The 13,278-nt window shown below is 32.6% G+C and overlaps 1 protein-coding gene across 5 annotated transcripts in view; it reads left to right on the forward strand.

Moving 5' to 3' along the window:
* Window positions 1–13,278, forward strand: part of RALGAPA1 (Ral GTPase activating protein catalytic subunit alpha 1) — a 246,382-nt gene that overhangs the window by 52,918 nt on the left and 180,186 nt on the right. For all 5 annotated transcript variants that reach the window (XM_081146267.1, XM_081146266.1, XM_081146269.1 and 2 more), the window contains exons 5-10: window positions 226–269; window positions 1,188–1,365; window positions 2,784–2,899; window positions 5,205–5,343; window positions 6,316–6,524; window positions 8,327–8,566. In XM_081146267.1, the coding sequence (XP_081002393.1) occupies window positions 226–269; window positions 1,188–1,365; window positions 2,784–2,899; window positions 5,205–5,343; window positions 6,316–6,524; window positions 8,327–8,566 (926 nt within the window). The remainder of the gene's footprint in view (window positions 1–225; window positions 270–1,187; window positions 1,366–2,783; window positions 2,900–5,204; window positions 5,344–6,315; window positions 6,525–8,326; window positions 8,567–13,278) is intronic.

The raw sequence follows: 13,278 nt of genomic DNA on the forward strand, positions 1-13,278 counted from the left end.
CAATAGACTACATCATGTTTAATTGCAATAATCCATGTGTTGAAAAGGTGACTTTTTATATACCCTTCTGGTCTTAAGATTATGACCAGAAGGATAGCAAGGTCACCAAGAATAATTTGGAGGTTGCCAAGGACTTGTTTTAAAGTGTTTTCAAGTCTGACCGAGAACTCTGACATTTAGGATAAAACAAGATGTGAATATTTAAAATATTTTTTTTCTTTTTAGGATTGATTTTAAAGAAACTACTTCACACAGGAAACTCCTTGAAGGTATATTATTATATTTGTTTTCTATGACTTTAAAAACGAAGTAAAGCATATATTTATTTTCCTACATCAACTTTTTCCTAAAGAATTTTGAATTGTCTTTAGTTCACTTAATTGAACTGAATTCACTTAAAATATAGCAACATATACTCAGTATGGAAATACATACTAGGTTCACCAGGCTATTGAAAAACTATTATAAAAAAAAAATAAAGAAAAACTATGGTACTTTTGCCACTACATTGACTCATCCACCAGAAATACTTTACTCTGTGGTCTCCAGAAGACAAAAGATAGTCAGTCATGCAGCAGATTATTCTTAATTTTTCACAGCTATTCTTAGTTGTAGAGGAAAGTAGGGGATATATATACAAAATTTTTTTTCTTTTTCATTGTCATTGTTCTCTGGTGAGAAGCTACCCAGTCCAAAGCATCTTGCTGTAAGTTAGATAAAAGTCATATTATAGGTACTTTTGGCATCAGGGCGTGGGTATAGCAGTACAAAGAAATAAAGCTTCATATATCTTTTTTTTTTAATTTTTTTTTTTAAATATATCTTTATTGATTTCAGAGAGAGGAAGGGAAAGGGAGAGAGAGAGATAGAAACATCAGTGATGAGAGAGTCATTGATCGAGCCCACAACCCGGGCATGTGCCCTGACCAGGGATCGAACCCCAATCGCCTGGATCCTAGGTATATGCTCAACCATTGCGCCACACCTGGCTGGGCAATGAAGGTTTAATGGATGTCATTGGTATACTATCCACCATCCCTTCCTTTCTCCTTTTACCTCTTGTCTTCCTTCCTCTCTTTTGCAAAGTAAAAGTATCGTTTTATGATCCTTTTCTAGAGGATTTTGCCCTTAAAAAAAAGAAAGTATTTCCATGAAAAATAAAAATACTGTTTTTCTGTTTCTTTTAGATCAGGCGGGAAGGTGTTCGTCTTTTCTTATTATGGTTGCAAGCCCTTCAGAATAACTGTAGCAAAGAACAGCTCTGGATGTTTTCATGCTTAATCCCTGGATTTTCAGCGCCACAATCTGAATATGGACCGAGAACTTTAGATAATCTCATTAATCCTCCACTCAACCTTCAAGAAAGTAAGATTCATGATATCTTAAACATTAGAATTAAAAATTTTTCTGTGTAGTTTGATAATATATATTTTAAAAATGTCTATACATATATTAACTGAGTAATACAAGACCATATTTTAAAACATAGGCTTCGTTATTCAGGTATGATGTGGCCAGTAACAGATCAGAAGACAGTTGCCATTAAAAAAATATTTTGTTTTTCAAAGTTCCCAAGAGGAGAGGGCATGCCACACCAGGGTGGGTGGCCATACTGGGAAGCACCAGGGTCAGTCAGGTGAGCTAGGGGAAGGGGAGGGGAAAGTGAGGAGCATGGGCAAGAGCTCTTATTGTGGTTGCTGCAGGCAAGAATGTTCCACGCAGGGTAAACAGGCCTGGAATTGGCTAGTTTAGATAATTTCAGCAGGCTCTGGGGTATAAGGGCTCTCCCTAGTTGTCTGGTACTTGGACCTAGGGTGATAGGTCAGAGGAATAGTGGCCCTGAGTGTGAGCCCAGTAGAGGAAGTGGTAGAGGTGTGAACTCATGGTTGGTTGTTTTGCATATAAAAGGCACACTTGTCAGGCCTATCTTTACTCTCTCTGAGAATTAGGTAGTTGTGGAAGGGACATTCTGTCAAAGCATCAGAAATACATAATTAATACAGGCTGTTTACATTTATCTCTGATTTCTGATTCTCACATATCATCTTGTATCCTTGAGTTAATTCGGATGTGCATTAAAGCACAAGTGTGTTTCACTTTGTGCAAAGAAAATTGTTAAAAATAATCCATTTCTGTCCATTTCTGTGAGCTTGATTACTTAGCTGATAGTTACTGAGAAATAGGTTTAGAGATCTGCCTGTGCTAAACCAGGTACTAATTGTGCTGTTTATGAAACATTGGAGAGAGTTCAGCTAGTTGTGGGTTGATTTTTCTTGAATTTGCATTTGTTATAATGAATGTTTTTGAACATCTGAGAAGTAAAAATATATAAAAGTTTCTTATAAGTGCACTTTTGCAATCAAGGAACTAAGATGTTAACTTTCCTTTCTTTTTGAGAGGGAAATAGTATTTCATGCTTTGAATAAAGGGGCTACCTTACATAGTAAGCATGGTCTAGATGCTCTTAATGTGAATTTAAAAATATTGTGAGAAGTTCTTTCCCAAGTGAGATGTTATTTACTCTTAATTCCTCCATATCTGCCTGTCCAGTCCTGTGCCACATTCCCTCAACCAGGGGTTCATGAAACAGCTGATTATTAAAGCTTATGATTGTTGTGATGGACTATCAGAATGACCTCAGATTTATTTCAGGGTTCAATCATTAGAGTGTTTTCAAGCAGTATTGCATATATGTTTTGCAGTTAAATTTTGTTTGGGTTATATTATTGCATTGTTATATTTGTTTTGTAATTATTCTCAACTTTTCTTTTGTCTTTGGATAGCTCAAGTTACTATAGAGGAAATTACTCCTCTTGTTCCCCCACAATCAGGAGATAAAGGACAAGAAGATCTCACAAGCTATTTTCTTGAAGCACTTTTAAAATATATAGTAATTCAGGTACATGTTATCTTCATTGATATCACCCCCTTTACTATCTTGTGTGGGTAATCCCCCCCTCTTTTACCATTATTTTGACATAGTAGATATTTGCTTATTATCCTAAAGAAGGAATGACAAATTTTTACCTTTGAAAATATGTTAGTATGTCTTTTCTGAAATAAAAATTATTGGAGACATTATGAACCTCTTAGAAAGGAAGTTAGAAGGAGAAATTTTTAAAGTAGACTCTTTATGTATATACCTTCTTATGTGAGTCAACTTGGGGTTTACTTTCTAATTTATAATTAGCAGCTGTGGTACTTTAAATGAAAATCAAATATCTTTGATTAAGGATCAGTCTGCCAAGAGGCAGCAACTAGAGAGGTGAACTGAGGATGGGGTAGGGGTGGGGAAATGTAATTTACTCTTAAACCTACTTGTATTTTTAAAATTTTCAGGTGCATGTATTTTGTAAAGTAACATATTCATCTATAGACATGAAATGAGCATGTCCTGACAGATGGAAACAGTCTTAGCATATACACATTTCTTGTAACTGTTCCAAACACAAAAATTCTCTGTGACTCAGAAACAAATGTTATGAGGACCCTGAATGAGTTTGCAGGGTTTGAATCCTGTTTCTACATCTTGCCATAGTGTGACCTTTGGCAGATTACTTCTTTGTGTTTAAAACAGAGATAAAAATCATACCTATCCCATTTTGGTGTTTGAGGCTTAAATAATTAGTGCAAAGAACTTAAAATAAAAAGTACACGACACATAGTGAATGTTTTATAGTGGGTAGTTTTTACCATCATTAGTATTATGTTTTTCTTTAAAAAATACTTTTGTACTTCATATAGATTTTTAAAATTGCTTTACTGGTTTATTGAGATATAATTAACATACAATAAACTGCAATTTTTGAAATATATGATCTAATTAATTTTATTTCATGTATACACCCATGAAACCATCACCACAATCAAGATAATGAACCTGCCTATCACATAATGAACCTGCCTATCACAATTAAAAGTTCTCAGATCCCTTTGTAATCCATCCTCTTCCACTACATCCCCAAGCAGCCATTGATCTGATTTTTGTCTCTATAGTTTGTATTTTTCCGTATTTCTTATAAATGGAATTATATGGTACATGTTTTCTTTTGGTCTGGCTTTTTTTAGCATAATTATTTTGAACAGTATTCATATTGTTGTATGTGTCAGTAGTTTGGTCCATTTTATTACTGAGTAGCTTTCCATTTTAGTGATATACCATAATTTGTTATCCATTCACCTATTGATGGTAATGTGAGTTGTTGCCAGTTTTTGGCTATTACAAATAAAACTACTGTGAATATTGGTAAACAAGTTTTTGTGTGGACATAAACTTTCCTTTTCCTTGAGTAAATACCTAGTAGTGGAATGGCTGGGTTGAAAAGTAGGTATGTATTGACTTTTTTTTTTTAATATATCTTTATTGATTTCAGAGAGAGGAAGGGAGGAGAGAGAGACAGACAGAAACATCAATGATGAGAGGGTCATTGATCGGCTGCCTCCTGCATCCCCCAACTGGGGATCAAACCCACTACCTGGGCATGTGCCCTTGATGGAATTCTCACTTAGTATATTTTACTGCTCTGTTTCCTCCTGTTCCCTCCCTAACCCCCATCCCCCCACTTCATGGACACTGCCCTCACCTCTCTCAGACTCTCAGTCCCCACTAGGCTACTGCTGCCTCTGCTATACCCCCATTATAGATGCCCTACTTCCTGTGGTCAGGCTCTGATTACTTTCACTTGACAGCCACTGCTGTTACTCCCCCTGCCCCCTCACATATTTTTTGTAACTTTTAGACTGAATTATTCTAGAAGAGGCAAAAGGGAAAGAACATTAGTATCTTTGTCATTAGTAGAACTGAGCTTTAAATCAATTTTTAGAGTTTCCCAGAGCATAGGGTTTGTTTTAAATCCCCTAATGGGGATTTAGCTCGAAACCGAGGCATGTGACCTGACTGGGAATTGAACCTTGACTTCTTGGTTCATAGGTCAATGCTCAGCCACTGAGCCATGCCTGTGGACTCCAGAGTACATTTTAACTTCTAAGATTTTTGTAATAAAATGTATTTGTGTGTCATTAGACCAGTTTTTAAAATTTGTTCTTTATATATTTATGTATGTGAATATATATACATATATATATATATCTTCACAGTGTAGCAGTTTAATATATTGCTTAAGTAACTGTTTATAAACTTGTTTATTATAGATAATAATTATTTCTTTTTCCTGGAATGATTCTAATTGTATTGTGTATTTTAGGTAAAAAGTTTAGAATGGAAGAACAAAGAAAACCAAGAAAGGGGATTTTCATTTTTGTTTTCACATTTTAAGAAATACTACTTGCCTTATATTTTTCCAAACATGTGCAAGGAGAACAGTTTATATCATCCTGTACTTGGTAGGTAGTCTTTGGAATTTTCTAAGAGATCATGCGTAAGAATAAAACATACCTCAGTGTAAAGTTGAGATTTGTTACCTGCAGAAAACTGATAACATTTAATATTTGTATAGATTGATTAGAGAAGTTGATTATGCCGAAAGTGGAATTTTATTAATAGGAAATTTTCATTGTGAGTGAAGAGATCTTTTTAAAAGCTTATTCTCTGGATCTCACCTATTGGATGAGATAGATCTCACTGTATTATAAATTTCCTTTTTAAGACTCCTCCAGGAGTTCAATTTAATATATCTTATTCAAATTCCATGTGAGTAATTACATTGTCAGATATTTTGATCATGTTTTGTCCAGTATTTAGTAGCAGTGCCAAGATGTCTGTTGGAGCCTTGAAGCTAGAGCCTTGTGGACAAATCCTGGGTTAGAAGCAGACCTCTGCTGTGTATAGAAGTCATTGGTAGTCTGTATGTGAAAATGTCTTTTTTGCAGAAAGATGTTTCTGTTTTAAGCTCTGCCAAGTTTAGGCATCTAACAGGTATAGGCAAAACCATTAGGGCTAGTAGAAATGACTTAAATTAGAGTAGCAAGCCTTTGCTGCTAGGAACATTATTTGCTTTAAAAACCAAGGAAAACTTCTCATGTTTTGTGTAACTTCAAAATATGTGCCTCAATCTTAGGTTAATTGAGCTCTTACTAATTTTAAATGGCTCCGAAGCTTCTCTGTCCTTAGAATTCATGAACCTTTTAATGATATTTTTTAAAAGGGTGTGTTTTTATATATCAGCTATATGTGGTTTGCTCTTCTAGATTTTGCTGATATTTAGCAAATTATTTTAAAATGTCATTTTTGTACTAAATCTCCTTCTAAAACCAGGGTATCATCACACAGTTTTACAAATGTTTAAAAATGTAGATTTAGCTAAACACACTTCCTTTTTTATTTTGTGGTGTGTTTTTTCTCTTTATTTTGCATAGATATCCCACAGATGAGACCAAAGCCACATTATGTCATGATAAAGAAGGATGCTGAAACCAATGAAGCAATATATTGTACAAAAGAGCCTTTCATTAAGGCTCGTGTTATTGTCATGCGTTGGCTGGTTTCTTTCTGGCTTGAGCCAAAGCCACATACAGGACCTCATATTCCTGGGATGGAAGGTGAAGTCTTGCCAAAGAATATTCAGGTAATACGCACATAACTCGATAGAGTAAGAAATGGTTGAAGAGATTTTGTCCACTGATTTGCCTTAGGTGTAGAACACATTTAAATCAAATAATAGTAATATTTACTTTGTATAAATATGTTTTATAAATTCAAATTTTAACAGTAATTGTAGAACTAATAGTTTTCTTAGCAAAACATAAAACTTGGAAGGTATAGGAGATAACTCCAGTCATATCTGAGTCTCAGTTTTTTTTTTTTACAATTTTTATTGATTTTAGAGAGAGGAAGGGAGAAATACAGAAACATCAGTGTAAGAGAGAAACATCGATTGGTTGCCTCCTGCACGTATCCAGACTGGTGATTGAACCCAAAACCTGTGTATGTGCCCTGATGGAGAATCAAATTTGCCACCTTTTGGTGTATGGGATGATGGTCCAACAGAGCCACACCACCCAGGGCTGAGTCTCAGCTTTTAATTTATTTCTGTAGTTTATGCTAATTTTATAGTACTAAAAATATCCTGAATTGTATGAATAAAAAAGTTCTGAATTTTACAAATTCTTGCATTTTGAAACATTTTGCAATCAAATGGTTGTAGGACCTTCATAGTTCTTTTTAGATTTCTAGGCATTCATAGAATGCTGATTTAAAGTTCTGTCACCATTTCATTCATTTTTTTTTTCAACAAATACAGTGTCCGGAAATATTATGTAAAATTATACAGTTCTATAAAGGAGGAGCTAATATTTAAAAACCTGTTACTTTTAATTAAAGTTTTCCTTTTTTCTTCACTTTTTATTTTTCCCTCAGTGTGCATTTTTTCAGAACCTGTCCATATTAGAGTATTTTTTCTTACTATTTTATTTTTCTTTCCTCAGATTTTCTCATTTAGTTTTAAAAATCTTATACTGTGTGTGCGTTTTGTATGACTTCTTAAGTTTTTAAAAAATTAAATGGAGTTATAATGTATTTATTAGTTTATTAGCATTTAGAAAATTTGACTTACTTCCCCTTAGCCTTCTATTTATATGTAGCTGTGTGTGTGTTTTCCCCAAAACTTTGTTCCAAGTTCATTACAAAGAATTATTAAATGTAGAAACTCTCAAGTAGAACTGTTTTTTTATCCCAGAACTTAATGGACTAAATCGTAGAGTTTTTTATTGGGGACATATTTAGGATCATTTACCTTCTTATTTTATATGGATGGCAAAACGAAACCAAAAGTTGAGTAACTTATCAGAAAGTAATTTACTATGATACTCACAGAATAGTGCTTCTCCTATTATACCATGATAGTCATCTCTTTATCATCACCTTAGCACTTTTACTTTTTCATCTTCATTCATGGTGAAAATTCTTTTAAGTTATTAGAATAGAGTTTTCTAAAAAACTTTTTGGCTTCATTTCTACTTCTGTCATAAATTTTTTTCCATTTCTTTGTTTTTTGTTTAAAAATATTTTACTTAACGTAATTTTTGTCTAGAGATGATTTTAGACGTTAAGGCTTTATTGAACAAATAATCCAATGTTATATTATTTATTTATTATTGCAGTTCTGAGCTAACTCCATCTGCATTATTTTTTTTTTTTGCCCAGCTTTAATTAGTAACTTATTTGTACCGCAAACATACTGAAAAATAAATCCTATTATAGATGAGTAGATGACTAGTGAGTATCACTGTATCACTTAGATGTTGAATTTTTTGCATTGCCATTTAACTATTTAGAATGAATTCTTTGGATTCTGCCAGTATTTGTTATTAGACGACAAAATACCTTGTTAATGATTATGATATTCTCCTCATTTTGTTTTTATTTTAGAGAGCAGCAGCTAGTTTGGTATCCAGAGAAGAAAACAAAAATGATAATACTGATAAAACTGATAGAACTACAGAACCAGAACAGTCTCATTCTAATACAAGCACCCTGACAGAGCGAGAACCTAGCTCATCCAGTCTCTGTAGTATTGATGAAGAACATCTCACAGACATTGAAATAGTTCGCAGAGTTTTTTCTTCTAAAAGAAGTAATGTAAACTTTGTCACAGAGATATTTCGTCAGGTAAAGTACCTCTTAGTATTTTTTAATTTGTAATACAGACTTTTGTCTTTAGTATTGAATGTACCGTATTGACTTTCAGCTTTTTAAAATTTATTCTTCTAGATGAAAATGTTTTTTAAAGTTCATATTTAGTTTTTAAAACTGACTACTTCTAGTCCTTTAGTATTTCCTATTATATTTTTTAGTTTTTGATGTTTTTTGTTTAATAACTACCCCCTCATACTTGTTATCAGAATAATTTTTTTACTCACTTTGTGGTTTGAAACTTTTCTTCCTATTACTTGATTAATAAATTATTATAAAATTATTATTATTACTTAAATATGAATTATTTCATCTTTCACTCTCTGATCAATGAAGTGGTTTATAAATATAAGAAGCAATGTGTTTTTTTTGTTGTTTTTGTTTTTAAATATATCTTTATTGATCTCAGGAAAGAAAGGGAGAGAGAAAGTTGAAACATCAGTGATGAGAGAGTCTTTGATTGGTTGCCTCCTGCAAGCCCCCCCGACTGGGGATCGAGCCTGCAACCCAGGCATGTGCCCTGACCAGGAATCGAACTGTGATCTCCTGGATTCTAGGTCGATGCTCAACTGCTGAGCCATGCCTGGTCAGACAAGAAGCGATGTTTCAATTGCCTTTATCCTTCCTTTAGGGGTTTAGTTTTGTCCTCTAAGGCATTCTGAAATTAAAGTTGCTTAAGGCACATATTATATGGGGAATAAATAAAGAAGAAGAGGGAAATGAAAAGAATGAAAGCTATTTCACATAAAGATAGCTAGAAATCCAAAGTGCACATTCTCAATTATATAGACATTTTGTGGAAAATAAACCTATGAAAACTGATCGTTTACTTTTAATAGCAAAGATACTTAACTTTTCCAGGTGAACACTGAGTTTTGTAGCTGAAAATCTCAAAGCAAGTAAGTGGTAGATCCAGGACTAATACTCCCAGGTCTGGTTCCCATGTCATTGCTCTTTATTCTATGCCATAGTGCCTTCACATGCCAGGGAGCTCTCTAGGCAAAGCCAGTCTTCATCTCCTACACATTTATTAATATGTAAAACAAAGCATGAGACAGCAGTACCCTTTGTCAACCGAAAGAACAAACCAGTAACATTTTGTCCAGCTTTGGCAGTGTTTCTAGTTGCCAAGTTTAGGGTTTGTGTTGACAGATATATGACAAACGGGAAGGCAAAGATATTTTACAAATGACAAAATTTAAAGCTTATAGAATTATTTAAGCTTTCTAGTTCTTGAGTCACTTTGAATAAGTTTATTTTTCTATGAATTTATTTATTGCAGTTGTTTTTAGATATAACATAAAGTTCATTACATCCTGTTGTACTCTTAACTCTCTGAAGCATTTATATTTATATTCCCCCTCTTCATTTCCATTAGCATTTATTCCTTATTTGCTTTTTTTTTGATGATTCTTGCCAGCAGAATGTCAATTTCATCTTTTCAAAGAATAAACTTTTGGCTTTTTAAATTTTCTGTTTTCTGTTTATTTTTCTCTTAATTTTTGCTTTTTATTTTCTTTCTGCTTTTCTTAATTTTATTTGGTGCTTCTTTTTCTAGCTAATTAATTTTAGCCTCACATTTTTCTCATATAAGCATTTTTGAGGCTATTAATTTACCTCTTAATGTTTTAGCTACATTCTACAAATTTTGATGTATAGCATTTTTGTTATTGTTTACTTCTAAGTATTTTCTGATTTTCATGTTAGTACCTTCTTTGACTTATGAGTCATTTACCAGTGTCTAAAATCTACATTTTAGATTTTTCTAGTTCTTTTTTCTTACAAGTTTCTAATGTGATTTTTTTGGTCAGAGAATATATATAGTCTGTACGGTAGTAATTATTTAAAATTTATTAAAATGTATAGTTCAGTATGTAATCAGTTCTCATAAATGTCTTGTGTGCTTGTAAACAATGTATTCTTTTCTCATGAGTTCAGTGATCATTAAAGTCTCTTATATCAAGCTTATTATTGTGTTTGTTAACTTGTTTGTTAACTTTTCTATATCCTCACTGAAGATTTTTGGTCAGCTTGATGTCACAGTTGTAGAGAGGGGTGTGTTAAAATTTTATACTCTGATGGTGATTTGTCTACTTTTTTCTTTATAGTTTCATGCATTTATCTTTGCATATTTTGAAGCTATGTAATTAAGTACATACATGTTTATAATTTTATATGCTAGTGAATTAAACCTTCTATTTATGGCCTTTGTCATCTGTAGAAATTATTTTTGCTTAACAGCTGTTTTATCTACTACCAGTACATTTATATCACTTTCTTTTTATTAGAATTAGCCTCACGTATCTTTTTTTAAAGTCTCTATTTTCAACCACTTTTATATAATTAGATATATATGTCTCTTATAAATATGATTGGATTTTTAAAAATCTTTGTCTTTTAACTAGAATATTTATTTTAATTACTGATATATTTAAATTTATTGTTACTCTTATTTTGTTCTTTCGGTTTTTCTTTTTTATATTTTTTTCATTCTCATATTTTTTACTTTCTTTTTAATTAATGGCTTTTTATTCTTTATCCTCCTCCTCCCCATCATGTGGTTTGAAAGGTATACTCTGTTTCTTTTGTTATTACTGTATGAATTTTAACAACATACATGCTTCACTTTCCAAGGCTTAAAGTTATTATTTTTACCCTTTTTCTAGTCAGTACAAGGATCTTGAAACCTATTACTCTAATTTTGCCCTACAACTTATATATTTTATCATCAAATAATTTAGTTCTATTTTGCAAATTTGTGCTTTGAGGTTTTTTGTTTTGTTTTTTTAATCTTCACCTAGAGGACATGTTTTCATTTATTTTAGAGAGAGAGGAAAGGAGGGGGAGAGAGAGAGAGAAACATCAATGTGAGAGAAACATGATCGGTTGCTTCCTGTAAGTGCCTGCAACCTGAGTATGTGCCCTGACCATAATCAAACCTGACACCTTTTGGTGTGCAGGACGACATTCTAGCCAGCTGAGCCACACTGGCTAGGGTGTGCATATTTGTGTTTTAACTCCAGCATTATTTAATTCTATACACTCCATATTAATTTGCATTTCATTATATATTTATCACTTTCTTTGATTATGATTTCTTCCCTTTAAAATCTTCCATTTAGAATCTCTTTCCTTTGCATAAAGTTCATCATGAGAATTTACTTTAGTGGATGCCTGTTGGTATCAAACACTTAACACATTTTTTGCCTGGGTGAAATATCTTTAATTTGACCACTTTCTAGAAAGATTTTTTTTCTACTAAACATAGAATTCTAGATTGACAATTATTTTCTTCTTTTTTCAAAATCCTCATGTGAGGATATGTTTTTTATTGATTTTTAGGTAGAGAGGAAGGGGGAGAGAGAAACATCGATTGGTTGTCTCCTCTATGTACCCTGACCAGGAATCAAACCCGAAACCTGGGTATGTATCCTGACTGGGAATCAAACCAGCAACCCTTTGGTGCATGGGACAATGTTCCAACCAATTGAGCCACATGGGCCAGGGCTGACAATCACTTTCATCCAGCACATTTCAGATACTCGTATATTTTCCTATTGTTCTCTATTTTACATTGTTGCTGTTGAGATGTCAAACAGTGGTTGTACTCTTATCGCTTTGTAGGTCAACTGTCTTTATTCTGGGTCTTTTCATTTGTTTTTGGCTCTACAAAAAGTGGGAAAGCCCAAAATGCCACTTTCTGTAGAGAACTCACAGTTCAGTTTTATTCAGAGCAAAGAAAAGAAACTTTTGATTATAGGTTTAGAATCTGTACCTAACCTACACATCAATGAGGATAATATTCTGCTAATACAATTGATTTGCTGCTGCATTTGTCTACTGTTTATCTAATATTAACAATTATAAACAGAGCAGTGCAAAAAATAAAATAATCATTAAATATTTTGAACAAAGTTCTGTATTTCAGTGTAGAGTATAATTTTTAAATGTAATAAATTTGCCACCAACCTTTTTGGGTATCATTATGTCATATTAATTTTGTTTTTCCTTTAACTTTCACTTTGTAATATATGTTTCAATAAACATTACATAGTATTTTTCAGATATTTAAAAAATTTATATAAATTATGTCATGGTATACTATCATCTGCAACTTCCCTTTTGCATTAACCATTGTTTTTGAGATTTGTTGTTGATATGTCATTCATTCATTTTAACTACTTTGTGGCACTGCAATTTATGATTATTTCACATCTTATTTATTTTTATGTTGATGGTGTTTTAACTTGTTTCCAATTTCTCACTATTCCAGATAAGTGCTATGTTGAACATTCTTATATATGTATTTTTTTTTTTGCACATCTGGAAGAACTTCCCTAGGATGTAAACCTAGAAGTAGAATTGTGGGTTGGAAAATTTGTACATCATTAGCTTTACTATTATTGCCAAATTGTTCTCCAACATGGTTATAATAATTGACATTCCGTCCAATAGTGTTTGTGAGTTCTCATTTCCTTATATCTTTGCCATTACTTGTATAGTCAGATTTTAAATTTTTCTGCTCCTATGTATGTGAATTATCTCATTTTTTAAAGTTTGTGCTTCCCTGTTTTAATTTGCTTTTTCTTCATCAACCTGAAGTTGAGCATCTTTTCTCATCTTTGAATTGCCTATGCATATGCTTTTTTTGGTTATTATTCTGTAGGGTTGTTTGTCTTTTTCTTTTG

Source organism: Miniopterus schreibersii (genome assembly GCF_964146895.1).
Source record: "Miniopterus schreibersii genome assembly, chromosome: 1".
Lineage (NCBI taxonomy): Eukaryota > Metazoa > Chordata > Mammalia > Chiroptera > Miniopteridae > Miniopterus > Miniopterus schreibersii.